The following is a 19,070-nucleotide window of genomic DNA, read 5'->3' as shown; positions in this document are numbered from 1 at the left end:
TAAATGTAGCCTGGTGCTGTGGAACTGCTTCAGATATTCTTTGTATAATGCTAATCCTCCACTGGACACCTTTAATTTATAAATTGAGGTGAGAGTGTTTACTGACAATAAAAATTACCTGAAGGGGGGTTTTTTTTGGTACTACAAAGACAACCAAATTAATCCCTTGGCATTATAGGCAGTGAAAAGCTGTTGGATCCATGTCAAGTGGCTAGCTTTAATGTGAGAAGGTGGGAAAAAGACATGGGTAAAATACAGAAGTTCACAAATCTTTCTTCCAGCTTCTTGAAACTTAAGAAAACAACATGCTGAATGATTGTTTTGTTCATCTGAAAGGCCAGATACACTGCTGGATATGGCAAGTACATTACCCAGTGCACTCCTCACAAAAAACTCTTTTCTGGGGGGAGGGAAAGGGAGAGGAGAAAAATGTAAGCTTGCACACTATTAAACACATAAACATCCCTCTCCCTGTGTCACAGATGGAGGAGCTGGGTGCAGAGGGGTTAATTGGTTTAACGGCTCTGCCTAGGAGCACAAGTAGTTCTTCTCAGAGCACTATGGGATACAGAATACCAAAGAGCCATCTATTTTAGTATATTGGCTTTTATTGACGGAATATCTTTTTTGTTAATGGCTAATGGTTATTGACAGGAACTTAGTGATGCAAAAGCAGCAGCCAGATATTCACCTGAGCAGTGCAGCAGGGGCCGGGGCGGGTGGCCTGCCGGGTGATGTTTAGAAGAGCAAATTCAGTCTAGTGTCGGCTCTGCTTGTAGCAGGACGTGGAGTCACCGTGCTTCATGACCTGGCCCTGCCTGTCTCAAGTAAGAAGCCCTGGGGTCCCTTTTGGGAACAGACTGTGGCAGGAGAAACCCGCGTTTCCTCAGGACGGTCTCTAAGGAGGGGGCGGGCGGGAAATCGCGGCGCGCGCTGCCCCTGAGGAGATTGGGGCGGGGCTCAGCGCTCCCGCCCTTCCGCGCGGGCCCTGCTCGCGCCCCAGAGGGCCGCCCGCCTGTTCCCGCCCTTCGCTGCCTCGCGCGCCCGCCCCGCCTCAGGGCAGCGCTGAGGCGCCCGCGGCTGCCCCTGGCGCTCGGCGTCCTTCCCGGCGGCCGCTCCTTCCGCCAGCGCGGGGGATCCGCGCCCTCTCGCCTCACGGCGCGGGTCTCCAACCCCTCCTGCAGTCCCTGAGGCGCCGCAGGCCGGGCGCGCCTACGGAAGGAGGCAGGTGCTGACGAAGGTCTCGGCTGCTTCCCCTCAGAGTCCCCGGCCGTAGAGGGCCCTGTGGCGCAGGTGCTCCTCGAGACACATGATGGCGGCATCGTCCACCATGGGGTCGAACTTGTTGGCCAAGAGGTGGTGCTGCTGTAGCACCCAGGACACGTCGCCCACCCCGTAGACACAGACGGCGCGCTGGTGCTGGCCGGTGCAGGGCGGGTAGGGTGCACCCTTGCTGGTGTCACCCTCTAGGTACTGCCACTTGACCAGGCGGGGCAGGGCATTCATGTCCGAGAGCTGGTACTTGTCGCTCTGGGGCATGGCGCCGGGCACGCCGGGCATGCGGTTGAGGGTGGCCCAGACATGCTCATCAGGGCTGTAGGTGTCCTTGGCCCACTCGAGGAACTGCTGAGCTGTGGGGTTCTCGAAGATGTGCTGCACGAAGGCCCGGGTAACCACAATGTATGCATTGCCTGTGAACATGGGGTAGTTGTGCGGCGGCGGCAGTTTCTTTCTGGCAGTCCGTGAGATAAACGTCCCCACTTCGTGGTGGTACTGCCAGCGCTGCTGCTTGAGGGGTGAGGGCTTCTCTGACTCCATGCTGTTCCGCCCCTGCAGCACCTTCAGCGCACGGATGATCTCGGCGTTGGTCTTGATGGGGAAGTCTGTGCCGCAGGTGTTGAGGACGTAGCGCCATGGCACGGGACTCTGCAACAGGTCCTGCATGCAGTTGAGGTCAGCCTGCAGCCGGGACCAGGAGGCATAGACCACATTTTCCAGGTGGCTAGCCACAAAGACATTGGGGAAGCAGGCCACGATGGCCTGTACGGCCTCCTTGAAAGTGGCTGGAGACTTGCTGTCGATGTGGACGCAGTAGACGTTCTGGGGGGCATAGAGGGACCGCAGGAGCCGCTCGAACATCTCGATTTTGTTGTGGATGACCATGGAGTAGGCGATGGGGAACTCCACCTCCTCCTGGCTCAGCGGGAACTCAATGAATCGCCGGGTCTCCTTGAAGCTGCCGCAGTCCCTCGTCATGTTCAGGTACTCGCCGGGCGTCAGGGCAACCCTTTTGTTCGCCACCTCCAGGTTGCTGAGCTGGGCCTCCCGGATGGCTTTCTCGTCCCCGCGGACGATCCCCGAGCAGTTGATCCTCCTGGCGGGGGAAAGCTCCAGCGCCCGGTAGAGGCGGTGGCGGCAGCGAGGATGGCCGGCGGGGCAGGGCCGGGTGGCGCTGCGCAGCGCCACGGCGGCCACCAGCAGCAGGGGGCCGAGCAGCAGCGCGCAGCGCCTCCGCGCCTGCGGGGGGCTCCTGTCGCACAGCCGCATGTCCCCGCGGCGGGCACCGACGGCTCCCTCGTGCCGCGCCGCCACGTGCGGCTGCCCGCGCCGCCGCGGGGGGCTTCGCTGAGGGCGCTGGAGCCGGTGCTGCGCGAAGGGGTGACCTGACAGCCCGGGTGCCTGCTTCCTGGGGAGTGGTGGAGCAGTGGCAGGGCGATCGCCGTAACCGCAGGTGAATAAAAGGAAGTCTCCTCCCTCCCCGTGGCGTGGCTGCGTTTGGTTTTACCAGCGCTGCAGGTTGTTGTGTATCTTGCGTGTCTGTTTAAACGAAGAGTTTTTTATCTTACCCCCATTCAGCGTGTAACGCAGGGAAAATGCCTCTAGAATGCAACCCTGTGTAACGCGCTTTTTAAAAAAGACTTGACAAGATGACTTGGGGCTCTAACCTGCTTTTCCAGTGTTCTGATCGTTCCAACTGACGGGTCAAGGGAGTGACAGCAACAGCGCTGTAGTCTGCGAGTCCAGCTGCAGTGAGCTTTCTGCTGGCCGTGGGGGTTTTGAGATTTAGTGAAGGTTTACTGCAAAAGATGTTGGATAACTGGGCAAAGTGGAATCCCTGCTTCTACCGTGGAAGCAAAGGGTGAAGAGGGAGGCCCTGGTTTATAAATTATTTGCCACAAAGTGGAATCCCTGCTTCTACCGTGGAAGCAAAGGGTGAAGAGTGAGGCCCTGGTTTATAAATATTTTGCCACAAAGTGTCCACTTAAAGGAAGGTGTGAGAGAATATTGATAGAGTGTCAGGACCTCCTGCATGAACCTACATGTACATCCTGGCTGAGTATCACTTAAGAGAAAAAGAGGGATATCTATGAGTGTCTAATATGCCTTATGCTGTGATGAACAAAATAATGTCCCCTAAGTTTTACAGTCATCCTGAACCACTTTGTGGTTTGAACCAAACGTGGTATTTGGTACCATGTTTGTAAAAAAAGGGCCAGTTTCAATTTTAAGTCAAAAATTCTAAGATGTGTTTTTTTAGATAAAGGTGTATTTCTTTAAATTATTTTTTTCTTTCTCCATATGTATCAAGGAACCAAACTCACAGAACGTGCAGCTGGACTGAGTGTGGTTCTGCATGGGTTCTAGAAAACAGCAGAAGTAACTTCCCTGGTTTCAAAACTGAGATTATTTGTTGAATTAATAGCTTTACCCAATTCAGTAAATAATTGTCTTAGGCATCTATGGTCCAGAAATTCTAACTGGCATTATGAAAGGCAATGATGTGCTGCATATAGAATTTCCCATAGACACAGCTGCCAGTTTGCCTGCGCTAAGTACCAAAGTGAATGTACTTGGGAGAAGAGGAGGAAAAAGGCTTGGTGGATGTCAACAGGATGCTAGATGGGCCAGCTGCTTTCTCAGTGTGAGGAAGACATTCATCCCATTTATACGTGCACTTTGTTCCTGAAATTTGTTCCTGAAATTTTTTTCTAAGCTATGTTCAGCTTGCGCTAGAGACCTCATTCACCTGAATAATTTCAAAGCATCAGAGGAAAGGTACTTTCTAAGAAGCTCTTGGAGTAGGACAATAATAATCCTCTCGGTGCATCTTCTGCACTTCCAAGCAGCTCTTCCCCTCCAGATCACCTCTGCTAGACTGTATCCTTGCAGTATTGCATGGAGGGGTGGCAACTTCTTGTAGTCTTGGGATTTCCTTTTCCTAAAGCAATGTCTTTATATTGATCCTCTCCTCTGATTTCAGTATGCAGGTTATCTTCTTTCATACAGTGCTTGCTTGTGACTAGGAAAATAAGAGCATATTTTACATATTGTATGGCATTGTAGACAACCATTTCTACTTTCAGGTTCTAGCTGCTCTGTCTTGTGTTGTGTCTTGTAATGGTGTGGTGGAAGAAATCCTCAAATTCTTAATCCTCCAGGAAATGCTTAAAACATGACAGCCCCACATGAGGGCTCTTAAATGGGCTGTAGCTTTTTCCAGTTATGTGCATTTTTTGAGTAATTTTTCAAAAATTACGGTGATGTGATTCAGAAATGCAGTGGTGTTTTTCCCAAAAGTGTTTTTCAGGAAGCTGAAAAGAAACTGTAACTTTTAAATCACATTTTTATCATCCGTGATTCTTTGTTAAGAGTCAACAATTGCTAAGTCTAAGTTGAGACTCGGAAAAATGTCTTTTCAGTGTTCTCAGCTATACTCTTGAAGGCAACAGTGTATTCCATCTCTGAACAGTGCCAAAAGCTAAAAAAAAAAATAATCAAAAAAAATCAACCCACACCCCAAAACAATGTGTGAAATGACAGGAAACTGCTGCTGTATTTTATTTTATGCTGGTCAATGGCTGAAGTCACATGCGTGGACAGATAGAGAATAGATTGTAGGAGTAACACACTGCTTGAAAATGCTGTCACACACACTGATGAATATCAGCTATGTGAAAATTATTTTTGGAAAGGTTACTTCTGTTGGTAACTTTATCTGATAGTAAATGTTTTTTTCTAGGAAAGCCCAATACTGCATAAGGAAATAAATTATTTTGGATTGATTTGTCAACATTCTGTAAATATGGTCACAGATTCATCAATATGAAACTTCTTTGGAAGAAGTTTGTCGTTAAGTGTTAACATCTTGAACTTGTTCAGTGCAAGGAACTTGGAACTTCTGAAGCTTTCTGTGGTTAGCAGTGTGGTCATAGGTTGACACACTCTGTGGTACATAGCTCTTCATATATAGGCTCTTTTTTATCTCAAGTTAAAAAAGGCGCAGCAAACCCAAGTGCCGAAAGATCTGAAGTGCTTATGCCTCTACTGCCTGAAATATCTTCCTTGCCTACTTTCAGGGTGAATTTTTAAAACTGTCTCCTTTGGAAAGTATGAAATGTAGATGTCCAGCTAAACACTTAGTTGGAAATCTGAAAAACTTCCATAATAGTTACCAGTTAATCACTAAGATGATCACACTATGTGCTGACCAACTGTGTCTGAATGGCTTTTTTGTTTTTCAGCATGCCATTTTTTCCTGTGTTTTGGTATCATTCTTCATGAATTCTCTTAAGAGCAAGTGGTAATCCACATGATCAGCACGGGTAAACATTTGCTTTATTCTCTGCTAAGCACATCTGCTGCATAACCACAGCAGATGAGCTGTGGTTATGATTGCAAACTTTTACAGTTTCTGTGAAGCTTGGTATCTAATTAGTCTATTATGAATAGTATGCATTACGGACAAAATATGTACATGTAAAAAACTTCATGAAGATGAATTTGTGTCCTTAGTGGTGGTTTAGATAAATAGTTGATGTTTCAGTTATGTAACAGAATATAGGTTCTAACACCTAAAAAAGTGGGTTTTTTTCTGTTGCATGTTCTGAATGAAATAACTTAGTCCTTAAAGACACATGAAAATGGAATTAAATAAAACATTATTAAGTGTGCTTTCTGCAAAGCTGCTTTTTTCCCCATGAGATAAATGTTAGCCTACACAAAGTAATATTTTGTTGGTAAAGTCCAAGACTGGAGAACTTGTTTTCATACTAAGTAGGGATTAAAAACTGTTAATATTGATATTCTTATATGTAACTGTAACTTCCAAAATACTTTGCTTTGAACTGTGGGCTCGAATCATTTGCTTTGACTCTGTTTAATGATGATACATGTCTCAATGAACATAAAATTGACTTTTTAAAAGTGAGTGTAAAACAACTGTCCTACAGTAAGGATACTATAGTACAAGTACTGTCGACAGGGTAACCAGCAGCCACTTGATCACTTACATAGAGAGATCAACAGCCTGGAGATATGACAGTAGATTACAATGTAAGAGGAGGATGATTTAATCATATTTAGATAATAATCTTGCAGAATGCCCTCTGTGAGAAGTTAGATCACGTAAGATCCTTGTGGTATGCTTTTTTACAGAAACATAAACAGAACGCTGCCCTCTAAACTTGTTTATGTTTGAAGTGGTGAAGGAGCGGCATGGAGAGGAGTTCAGGTGTTTGGCAGTGATGGCCATTGTTTAAAGGTCACTGTGCTGTCATGGGACAGACCGGTGTTTCTGTTCATTTCTGGTATTCCCCTGTTGATACCAAAGAACAAAGAGCTCTTAATCAGTGTGAAGACTCTAGTTTCAAACAATTCTGATTAGTCTAGGTGCCACAACTCTCTAGTGCCTTTTTGTACCTACTTCCATTTCAATAAGCCATATCAAGCCAGAAGTTCCTGCTTTTTAAAGCTTTCTTGTTAAGGGATAAAAAGAGTCATCACAAGGTGACCTGTTACCTACTTGCCTCATTGCACAATTTTTAGGTTGTGGTTCAGATAAACGCATTGAAGTGTGGAGAAGAAATGTATTCTGCTTGCTTCTCCAAGGGGGAGAAAAAAATACGATGTGATTGCTTGCTGATGGTGCCACACCTGGTGAAGCATCTGGTAGAAATTTAGATTGTGATGGCAAAGCTTATAGTCTCAGTGGGTTCACCTGAAAACAGTTAGCTTGTAGAAGGAATAGGGTTTTCCCTGGGAAAGCAGCATCAATAAAGAGGACAAACAGAACTCACTTGGAGAGATTAGTCTGAAATGCTGGTTGCTGAAATGTGTAAGGAAAGGATTGTTTATATGTATAGATACAGTGTTGGCTTCTTTAGCATCACTTTTAAGAAAATGGAAGTAGTAAGTTATGTTAACCTAATCAACTGAGACCAGGCTTGTACATGCTACAAAAAAAAATCTTTTGTGTTAAACTCCATTTCTTGGGTGGGCTGAGAATTTTGGTTTTAGCTTTTTGGTCACAAATTGATTGTTGTTTTTGTGTGTTGTTTTTTTTTTTTTTGGTTTTTTTTTTTTTTTTTTTTTTTTAAGTTAGAATCTGTGCAGTTTGTTACAAACCAGCCGGTAGGGATTTTGAAGGATTCCACCTCTAAGCTATAATACCAGTTGTAAGCTATCAGGGCATTGTTGTCTTTATCATTCTGCTGCTTTTGTATTTTATATCCTCTCAGTTTTCAGAAGAGTGCCTTATTTCCTCCTGATTTGTTTGGAGGCATAGTGTGTATTGTGGTGTGGTTTCTCTTGGCTAACTGCTTTGTAGGCATTACTAGCTCACAGCTAAGTTCTGTGTTTTCCAGGACATTTATGCAACAGGAGGAATTTTACATTTGCAGCACAATGACTTTCATTTAACCTTTGTCTCTGACAGTTGTTTAGGGGCTTTTTTATGACGTCAAGATAATGAAGCCCTAAATACAAGGAATTTTGTGTATGAGACATAATTGTAATCAGAAAGTAATGCACTTTGTCAACTGTTCCAGTGTGGGTCCTCTTCACAGGCCACAGCCCTTCAGGATAAAACTGCTCTAGTGTGGGTCTTCCACAGGCAGCAGTTTCCATCAGAAAACCTGCTCCTGGGTGGGCTGCTTTCCACTGGCTGCAGCTTCCTTCAGGGCAACCCTGCTGCCCCCACCTTCACTGGCCTTGGTGTCTGCAAGATTGTTTCTCATGCTCTCTCCACCCTGCCAACTGCTGAGCAGCTTATTTTTATTTTTAAGTGCTTTTTAAGTGCTTTCTGTGCTACCACTTTCACTGATTGGCTCAGCCTTTTGTGTCTGGCATGGGGCAGCTTCTGGCCTCTTATCACAGAGGCCCCCTCTGCCTGCTTGCAAAATCATTGCTGTGTTAGCCCAGTAGATGAACCTTTTTTTTGTAAATTGATCTTCTTACAGTAATGGCAGGGAGAGAGAGTACGGAGGTGAATGATAAGGAAAAGGTTGTATATGATTATTTTCTTTTTTTTTTTCCCTTAGTCTCTCTCCCACCTTCAGGGGATTACATATCTGCATAGAGAGGCTGATGGGTCTAGTTGCTTTGGTGTATGCTAGTGTATTTTACAGCTATGAGATGATTTATGATATAGTTAACATGTCAAAGACCTGTATATGATTATCTAGGTTTATAGATGACAGGTAACCTAAAACCATGGAGACTTGGCTTGCTGGTTCTCTCCAAAGTTATATGGATTAGTTTTGTGAAAAATACCCACCAGCACGAGGCCTGTAAAATTATTGTGCAGGCTCACACATAAAAATACTTAGGGTGGACTCTGATCTTCCTGTAATTTTTTTGTTATGTAATAAAGTATAATTAAACAAAATTAGTGATACTCTCACTACTTAAGCAAAATTGATCCTAAATATACGCTATACATAATTTGTTGTTAAGTATACACCTTAAATACAGTACTAAAATAAAGTATTCTGTTGTGAAGAGCTGCATTTCACTTTATATAGTGCTCATATAGGGAATTTTCTTATTTGTGTCAAGTAGAAGTTGATATTTTCCAAAAGAACTGTTCTTTTTTAATCAATAGTTCCTTTGAACTATGCTGACAAGAAATTAGATTTCCATATTCTTGGCTGTTCAGATCTTTTTTTGCTGACTGTGCTGGTATTGTGATACTTCTCTACAAAATCATAGAATCATACTTGGCTTATAATTTTAAGATTTAAAGTTTTAAAATTACAAACATTTGGTAAACAATATGACAACCTTTTAGTTATATGTCTTTATATAGAGAGATCAAAAGTTCAGTGCTCTTTTTCTATGGAGTTTTTGGCACATTTTGCTTTCCTGGGGGAGAAGGAACAAGGAAGTCTTGAGGTTCCAAAATAAATATAATAAACCTTATGCAAATATGTATGTATTACATGTGTACACTTTATCTGTAAAACTTGAATATTATGAACATGGACATAGGCAGATTTTACTTTTTGAAATTGACAACTGCCCAATTACAGACTTTAGCTGCAGTTTTCTTTCCATTTAATTTCAACTGCACTATGTGTCTCAATTCTGTACTCTATAACAGGTCAACCTGTATCTTTACAAGCTACTAATACCACATCCACACTAGCATAATCTTTGGTTGTTTTGATGATGAATTACAGATTAAATCAATTTTTGAGGAAACTGTTGGATGTCAATTTTCTTTTAGAGTTCTGCTTCATTGCTGGTTTGTGACGAATAGTTTGAAAGCACTATATGCAATACCTCTGTGTCTGACGCTACATGGACATGATTTGAAAAGAACATGAAAAGGTGGCATACAGTAAGTAAGTAAGTAAATAAATAAATAAAACCCCAATCATTTATGTAACATCCATACCAGTTTCTGTTTTGTAACTGAGCACTGCTTGATGCTAATCGCCTTACAGTTGCAGACTCATTACTCTGCTGTTTCTGGACCTCTGTGGAAATCTTACTGGAGGGGAGAAGAATTTTTGCTTTTATGCGAGGCAAAATAGCTGGACTGTGTGGAGTAACAGTGAGAATGGCTTTGAAAAAAGCTTAAGCAGATAGTCATAATTGACATATAGTCAGCAGGATGCTAGTTACTCCTGATGTTTTACTCAAGAGCTGAACTCTGCTGATAAGGTATAAGGAGTTTCCTAAATCACATTTTGTATAATACGGCAAAATAGGGCAATAAGGCATTACTCACCTTATGCAGATTTCTGAAGAGACAGGCAAGTAAGTGTGATGATGCTGGTAAAGATGTTTAAAAAAATTTCCTTTAAACTGCCCTTAAAACTGGCACTGTTTCTGACTGTGATGCCCAACACTGGAAACTGGACTGTGTCCTAGGGGGAAGAAAATAACCTGATTTCAATTGAAGGATGTAACACAAAGAAAACACAGTAATACTGGTGATAATAAATACATTAGCTCATGCCTCATTGTTTCTGGAAAAGGATTGCTTCATACAGAACGAGAAATATAAACAAAACGGCCAACAAAACTCTTTTAGATAGATGACGGAGGAGTTCAGGCCCATAGGAATAAAAACACCAAAAGAATGAAATTGATTTTGTACATTTCTCACACTGGAGAACCCATGATAACTAATCTATTGATAAGATTATTTCTTAACAGATGAAGGACTTTCTGAAATAGAACTGTTACTGGAAGAGTGTTTATCTGAACAAAAAACTTTAAAAAGATGTCAGCATTGTTTATGTGTTGTTGGCAGCTGTCTAGATAGTATTCTGAACTTTAGGTATTTCTCTTCTGTGGTAGAGCTGTGTTGATTTACCAATGTTCTGTGCAGTTTGTTTTGGTTGTAAGTAGTCTGGCATCATGTTATCTATGCACAGAGTGAAGGCTGACATACGGATTCTGTCCAAAGCTTTTGTGTCATGTAGTATGTTTCTTTCACGTCCTGTGGCTGCCCAGAAATCTGTCAGATTTCCTCTGAATGTCCCCCAGCTGGATAAGAATACTTTGGGCAGGGAGTTTATCCAGTTGCTGAATAGGTGTGTCCTGGTTTAGCGAGTCCAGTACATTTTCCTTCAGCTGGTAGTGTTCATGCAGAGCACTTCTTACCTTCACACATGTGAAATGCAACATAAGCAAAGCCACAAGAAGAATCAGCAGGGGAAAGGTGTTATTTACTCTAGAACTGCCGTTGTGGGCTATTCAGTTCCATCAGAGGTTTCTGCAGTGTGCTGTCCTTGTTTTGGCTGCTATCCTGCAAAGAAACCCAAGTTTGAGTGCCTGGCTTCTCTGTGATACATGCTGCTACATGGCAATGGTCAAATACAAAATTGCTTTGTAGTTGGGGGAAAAAGCAGTTGTGGGGGACTGTTGTACTACTACTTCCTTATTTCAGGTGATCTATTTGCTGCTTATTTTTTGCCCTTTAAAAATCTCCTATACACTTGACATTTTTGCTTCCTCTTATACTTATGCAAAGTGAGAAGAAATGTTAGCTGCACTTGTTTTGTGTCAGAGAAAATCCTTAAGGTTTTTACTGGTTGTTATTTCATTCCTTCCATGTTCATAGCATGTCTCGATAGTGTTTCTCTCTCTGTGGACATTGTTCCACACTGCTGTTAACTAATTCCTGGGAAAAGATAGCAACAGAGTAAGACAATTTTTCTGTACTGTAGGTAAGTGACTAAGATTTAGAACCACTAAGGTATTTGAGTGTTCCACTTGAAAATAATGAGAGGTGCCTGAATACGTGGGCCTCGATTGTGTAATGGTTCTGTACAGTTAGCGCTAATGAGACAGAGCAATTTAATCTTTCTTCTGGCATTTATTATGTGCTAGTGTGTCCTGCTCCTACAGAAGGGGCCAAAGGTGAAACCATTTTTTGAGAACCACTTATTGTTGAAAGACTGAAATGTTGATGACTGCTGACTGAAGGTTGTGTTTGTTGTCAGTGACTGTAGGTAGGCATGACTGAGGATACTTTTATGTGAACAAGTAGTTTATGGTAGTGCTAGTTATCTGTTTTCTGACTCATAAATCAAATAATAGCTTATGTATTTTTACTTAGCAAGCTTATTTAAAATAAACCCCAAGAGTTTCTAATATTCTAACACTTATTTTCTGCTTAGAAGAAAATGCCATTCTTTATGGGTTTGGCACTTGATTTAGGTCAGTAGTTAGCCCTGCAGGAGTACCAAACTGTAGGCCTATGGGAAATGCCTTAATTGCAAATTCAAGGGTGAGGAGTAGAGTAATAGTTCATTCTTTGTAAGATATGACACTGGCATGCCCCATCTTCATGTTGTTTTCAGTTCCAAACTTAAATGAATTCTTTTTTGCTTCTGTGTTCAGCAGCAATGATGTTAGAGTCCAATATATAAAGCAGTGACAATAAATCTGAACTGAGGTACATGAACTTAAGAACTTTTTTATTTTTTTTTATTGAAGACAGATGGAGAGGGGAGAGGGAAGAACAGAGAAGTTGGTTTATGTTTTGCTTCAAACAAGATTAATTTCAGCAGTTTATACCTGAACCTCTTAGTTTTAGCTTGCTCAGTCATTAGCTAAAATATGTGCAGTGTCTTAACTTCTCTTGCTGGAATAGTCCATATACCTGAATGGCAGAGATTTTCAATGATTTGCCATTTCTGCTGCTTTTTAGATGACTTTAATATTTTCTAATGCCAGCAATGAACAGTTTTCCAGATAATTTCACCCACCTATTTAAAACAGTTATACTGTTGTCAGGAGTAGTAATTAATCAGTTTATCTCTGGACTGTGTCACAGCAACTGAAAATCATAGAGCCAAAGTCTTTAAGCTTGTGCAATAAGAAAGTATATTCCAAAAGGTGTTTGCATGTCTAGTTAGTAGGCAGCTTGCAGAAAAATGAGATGGTACTGTAAAAATAATTTTCAGTTACAAATCAATTCACATGAGTTAACTGAGCTAGCTTATAAGGCCACTTTCTTAGTCAAAACTGACATGAGATTTTGCAGGTTATTTCAGAGAAGAGCTGCTGGAATTGTCACTAAAACCATACGCCCCTGCTTCCTTTGTTAAATTCCTGAGGTATATATGTATAGTTTAGGCTAGATTTGTTTTAGGATAAACTTATAAGTTTAGGCTAGAAAGGTTTTGCTGTGTGTAAGCACAGAAAACATGAGAGTGTTTGCATAATGTGTGTTTGATTAATCTTAAAGCAATTCTTAAGCAATAAAGGCTGGGTGGTAAGTTTGAACTGTTCCTTCCCCCCCACTCTTCCCCAGTTAGACTTACAAAAAACAATAACAACAAAAAAACCTACCACACTTTGCAAGAGTATATTTTAGCAAACAATAGATTACATATGGAAACAATGTGTTCTTTAAGAGTACTAATGTTCCTTTGTTTCAGGAAGGTTATGGTTCATGATCTGCTAGAAACTACTTGAAAATAATACAGCAAAAAGGGCTACAGTGTTCTGCGTTACAAATGGTGAGATCCTAGTACTGATTTTTAAGTACTGACTGATGCTCTGGCATGGTGCCCTCTGCCATGCCACTGCAGGACAGAATTGCGAAAAGACTGATAGCATTGTCTGACTGCTTCTGACACACAGTGTTAGCCATTATTGCTAAAGCTAATGGACAAGAGGAAATGGAGGGTATCTGTAGGCAATAGTTTCATGGTTTGTTGTTTGGTGTTTTTTTTTTTAAATACACCTTAATACTGTTCTTGTAAGGGTGTTAGTGTAATTGGTACCGTAAGTCTGACTAGAAATTCTGTCATGGTTTTACTGCTGAGACTTGATGGGCATATTTGTACTTACTAGCATGAATATTTAGCACGTAGCAGAAAATTGGATGATTAAATGTGATTGTGGTTGTGTTCATCTGAATAAAAAATGCATCACAGACTAAACTTACTTCACCAAGGAGGAAAAACACTCACACAGGAGGATATGAACTATTGTCTTTGTATCTTGGACATTTTGCCATTACTTCATTATCTTCTGCTTGAAGCATGTTGAAAATACATAGTTGACTCTAACATGAACTAAAATAGTACAGGTTTTTAGCAGTCAGTGACAGCTGACTCCTGTGTTTTTGAAGTATCTGAAGTGATTTAATGTAATGCTAAAGCTAAACGCTTGACAATGTCCAAGGTAAAAAAATGCAGCAAAACCACACACAGGGTTTGGGAAAGGTTTTGTGTGCCTGAATGAATAGTTTTTAGCTAGAAAATGATGGTGCATGCCTCTAGGCCTTAAGAAATTGATGTTTTTGATATGTGTGTCACCTCAGAATTGTAGAGAACGTTAGGTGGATACACTTTCTCCTTTGTGGTTGCCATATTTATACTGTTTCTAGAGTTGTGAATGCCAGGTGTGTGTGAGGGAATGGGCCAGAGAAAATGGCCAGGCTTGTGTGCAGAGTTTCATAGCAGAGCATGTTATGGGATGTTATGTTTTATTAGTTTTGGATCTGTCACTTGCTAATGACACTTAAGAACCCTGTGCTCTTTCATAGAGGAGACAGCATTCAATTGCTAGGCTAGCAGTAATCAGGAAAACCTGGAATTCGTGAATGCAGAAAAACACCAAGAGAGCACGGGCAAGATACAACAGAAGAATTGAGCTTTTTAGAAGGGAATACACCTTGACTTAGTGAGCTCGCAGTATTCTTCCAGCTCTGTAGTCTTTTCCGTCTTCCCCTTCACACAGTTTCTGTGGAAAATACAGACACTTCATCAGCGTTTGCTTGCGGTATACAACTATATGTAAGTTAGACTGCTTTTTTTGTTGTTGAAACACATGCACAGTCTTTGTGATTGCAGTGCAGTTTGGCAGTGTAATCTCTGAAAAGAATTTTAAAGGAATTTATTTTGTTGTGTTATGTGTGTGTGTCCCCTGCCTTGTGAGTTAAACTTCAGTGCTAATATTTTACTATTGGATTTGATAAAAAGACTGCAAGCTAGACTAAAATGCCATTCTCTAAACTTTTTGCTTTAGGAGCAGCACTGACTAACTTGCTTATTCAAGATATGCTTAATGAAAAATATCTTGTCGGGAACCAGGTACTAAAAATGTCCAAGTACAGCTTTCAAAAAAATTTCTGTGATCTCAGTCAGGCTCATGCTTACTTATTGAGAATGATTTGGTGAATTTTAAAAAAATTTTAAACCAGTGAGCGAGTGTGTCTCACCTGCAAAAAGAAAAGATCAGCAGGACTGCACGCTCTCTTCTTTAACTTCTAGTCTGTCAGTAACAGCCTCAGGCATGAGGTTTTTCGTTAGGTATTAGTGACTCTTGTCTTTTGAAGGAACACGTAAATATAGCATATGAAGATTATAGCACTGGAATTCAGGGGCTAAAGCATATTTTCCTTCCTGATTTTTTTTTTTGTTTGTTTAGTTGGTTGGGTTTGTTTTTTTCTGGTATTTTTGTCTTTTTGGGGTGTGTGTTTTTTGAGGGAGTGAAGGTGCCTCCATAGGCATAGAAACAAGAGAACACCTTGGCTACCAGTAAATCACAGTTAGGGTTGTCCTGAATTTCCTAGTAGGGAGAGGAATCTGTGTGCTTAATATTTGATGAGGCCTTTGATTTGATGGGTATGTAGATGAGGTAGAGTAGGGCTGGACAACCCACAGCTATGTATGCTCCATCAGTGAGAATCTAACAGCTGATTTTTGGGTGGGTAGACTTGTTGGACTTTGTGCATAAATGTAGTGATTCTACTCGGCCTCTGTGGGCCTGAACACTTTTTCTGGTATAGTCAGAATTGTAAGCTTCAAAATTCTTGTGATGTACATTCAGAAATTAAGATCTGGAGAGGCATTAATTAGAGAAGAGACATGAGAGGAAGGCAACGTCTGCATGTGAACAGATGAGCAGATATTGGTGATTACCTCCGTAACAGGTGTGCTGAGCTGCATGCTGGGTTATAAAAATGGGTTATTTTTTGAAACAAGTTACTAAAATAACCCACAACAAATACTAGAATTAGAAATCTATAGTTTTCTCAGTAAGACTGAGCAAGAAATTTTATTTTCAAGGCTGCCAGAAGTCCATTTTTCTTTCCTTCCTTCATAAGGGAATCAGCCTAAAGTGCTTGTCCAGCCCTTTGGCTTCCAGTTTTGTTTGGAGCTTCCATTAATGATGAATTTGGGATTATTTGTATGCCATCAGTTTTCTGTTTGCTACTATTTTTTTTGCACGTTTGAAAATGTGGTCAAAAGACTTTTAGATTGAGTACCAAGTTACAATTGTAGATACAAATAATACTTGGAAAGTGCACGTGTCCCACTTTACAACTGTTTCTCTAGTATTTTTAGTGCAAAGTGAATAAAGCTGAGGAGAGGATGCAAATCTCTGTCGTGCCTCCCCTCAAAAAAAAAACCCCAGTAGTTTTTGTTTTCAAATCCCCCAAGAAAGTATGCTTTTATGAAGCATGTCATACTTGTTAACAAGCAATTTCTGTGTATTTTTGAGTCATCTTAGTGGTGTTTGCTTTTCCTTTCAGCTTCAAGTTCCATGAAAAAATGCAGAGTTCTAGTGCTGGTGGGTATCTCTGCAACTCTTAACACAAAGTGAAAGGGCTAAATAGTGCGGCTAATTTAGACACCCATTTGAAGCAGATGTAGCATTTCCAACTTCCTAGCTGTATCATCAAGAGCTTCTGTCCACCAGTTAAGTTTGGGGATGTGGCAAATGCAGGATATATTGCAGGATCTGCCTCTAATACTGTTTTGCTGTCAGCTCCTATTTCTAACTAAACTGAGGTTAATTTATAGCTCAGGGAACTGGCTATGTTCCCTTGACTAGCGCTGTTCTTCAATTGTAGGTGAAGAGTTCAACTGTAGTTTAAATTCTTCTATTGTTTCCAGCAGGTGATTCAAATAATGTGTGAGACATTCTGCCAGTTGCTAATTCTGAACTTCAATTAAATAATTTTATATTGGGTACATATAAATATACTTAACATAAAGATAATATACCTCTTCTGAGCAGTGTCAGATGTGATAGTTGATAGTATTGTACTCTTCTATGGTGAAAAAGCTGTACGTGTCTTATTAGTTAATATAAGTGTAATCTAGTTATTCCATATGTTCTTTTGTAGCCTGTAAGGGATTTCCAACAGCTTGTTGAGTTGCATCAGTACACAAGTATTATGAGAGAGAACTTTCATCCATAGTCAAAAAATCCTGTTCTGTCTCTCGATGAATATTTGAACTAGACACTGTCTCTAATGCTGCAGTTATGCATTGCCTGCTAACTTTTGTGTTCTCAGTGTATATCCTTGAATACTCTCCCTCAGCTAGCTATGACTTTGTGTTCTGTATACATGCACTCCTATTTCTCCAAATCTCTATCCTACTGAGACATAGGACTCTAGCTTCCTTATAGTGTGGGGTCATTTCTGAGTTTTAGTTATTTAGTTATTCTACTGGAAACAAAAGGAAAAAGAAGTTATTTTCTTAAAGGGGGAATGTAAATAATCCCTGACTAAAATAATCACCAAGACCAGTACTGCTGGTTGGAAAGGAAGAACCACTTTGTGTCAAAACTCTTCTCAAACATTACAGGTTCTGGGTGGATTTATTTGCTTTGTGCAGCACCGTTTTTGAATCAAATCACAAAGTAATCTGACTGTCTTTTAAAGTTAAAAACTATTGTTGGCTGTATACATGTGGCTCAAGCAAAACCAGGTGTATTTTCTGTTGCAGATTTCCAATTCATTCTATGAGATGAGTAGGCAAAGTTAATTAGTTTTTGTCACCTTGCAGAATCACAAATTACTACAGAACAAGTTTTTGAAATATGTGAATACAATGTTCTTGTACAAGTGCCTGCTTAGTAATGCAAGAGTAACTTGATGTCTTTTTCTTAAAGAATGCCATGGCTTTTGGCATAGCACTTATGTGGATGAAATAAACCCACTCACCTTTTGGTTAAAGGGAGGGTAGATCTGCTTGTTTTGTGTTAAACGTTTATCTGTGCTAGCAGTGGAAAGGATGACTCTAATGATGGCAGTCATACCAAAAAAGGAGTCAAGACTTCTGCTTGAAGAAGCCAGTCAGCAGCTGCAGATATTATTCTTCATATATTCACTTATCTGTATCAGATTATTTCAGTGACCTAGAAGTCAGTCATGTAAGCCTTTTTTTGGAGGTGAGGGGCAGGGATGACATGCTGTTTCTGCTCTGCATTCCATGTGCTTTCTCTCACAAGTATTTAATTGAACTCTGGAAAGAAATACACTAGAAATGCTTTCTTTCATGTGAGCTCATCAGTTCATGCCTATATCTCTCTTCTAAAGATATTAGAATAACAAAAATTAAGTTATTTTTAAGACAGATTATACTTTCCTTTAGTTCTTTCCATCTTTTCTTATATTTTGTGGTGCTTTTTACTAGAAAATAGAAAACTTTTGCATGAAAAAGAGGGGGCGGGGGGAAAGTGTGTGTGTGAGAGATAGAGAGAAGGTAAGCCTTTCAATTGTCTCTTCTGATGTCTATTTAGATAGCAGTTACAAGTCCATATTTATGACCAGATGAACACAAATGCGCACATATACTGGGCTAAAGTCTGAACTTACAGCACTCTAAAAGTTGTATATTTTTCAGTTAACAGTGAAAATGCTTTTCAGATTTCCTTTTATAATTATCTTGTCTGACCTTGCTCTAATCTGATTAATGACTGCCATAAATTTTGGTCATGCCATCTTTCAATTAGGTATCCTACAGATTTCACAGAGTGCTAATCTAGAAGCTCATATTTTGAGAAAATGTGCAGCTTGGGTACAATCTATGCATATATTTTGGTATTCTTCCAATGCTATTACTCTCTCTAACAATAAAGAGAATAAAGTAAGCAAAAGGAAAAGACACTTTCTGCCTCAGGGAAAACAAGGACCTTCAGAGTGCTAGCCTGGGACTTTGGAGAGGAAGATTAAATTTCATGTTTAGTGGCAGACTTTGCCATAGTGAAAAGCAATGTCATTTAATTTTTTGATACTTCATTTTTATACTGCTGTTGTGGAACTGATCTTCCATGTCTCTCAGCGCTTTTCTGAAGTTAAGTGTTTTTCACTATTGTAATCTCTTCTACACAGTGAGGTACCACGTGAGTATCTGAGCCTTAATCATAAAGATAATCTTCCTCATTTAGATTGGCACTTTGGCTCATGAATATTCTCGGCTATCCAGAGGGATCAGGTTTGCAAATGTAAGAGATCTGCTGAAAAATGTGCAGTAGTATCTTCCCTGACTAGGACCTATGAACTTAATCAGAATGCTAGATATACA

At 40.8% G+C, this 19,070-nt stretch overlaps 1 protein-coding gene across 1 annotated transcript; it reads right to left on the bottom strand.

Annotated features, from left to right (window-relative positions):
• Positions 1-1,030: 1,030 nt before the first annotated feature.
• Positions 1,031-4,431, bottom strand: GCNT3 (glucosaminyl (N-acetyl) transferase 3, mucin type). Its single transcript, XM_040602567.1, has one exon. It carries the CDS (start codon positions 2,545-2,547, stop codon positions 1,258-1,260), a length of 1,290 nt encoding a protein of 429 aa, XP_040458501.1. The 5' UTR covers positions 2,548-4,431; the 3' UTR covers positions 1,031-1,257.
• Positions 4,432-19,070: the final 14,639 nt, after the last annotated feature.

Source organism: Falco naumanni, chromosome 7 (assembly GCF_017639655.2).
Source record: "Falco naumanni isolate bFalNau1 chromosome 7, bFalNau1.pat, whole genome shotgun sequence".
Taxonomy (NCBI): Eukaryota; Metazoa; Chordata; class Aves; order Falconiformes; family Falconidae; genus Falco; species Falco naumanni.
The sequence above is the reverse complement of the archived record's forward strand: the minus strand, read 5'-3'. Positions and strand labels throughout refer to the sequence as shown.

What these genes read in the sequence shown, in the direction of transcription:
- GCNT3 (XM_040602567.1), bottom strand. Translation starts at nt 2,547, where the DNA reads ATGCGGCTGTGCGACAGGAGCCCCCCGCAGGCGCGGAGGCGCTGCGCG.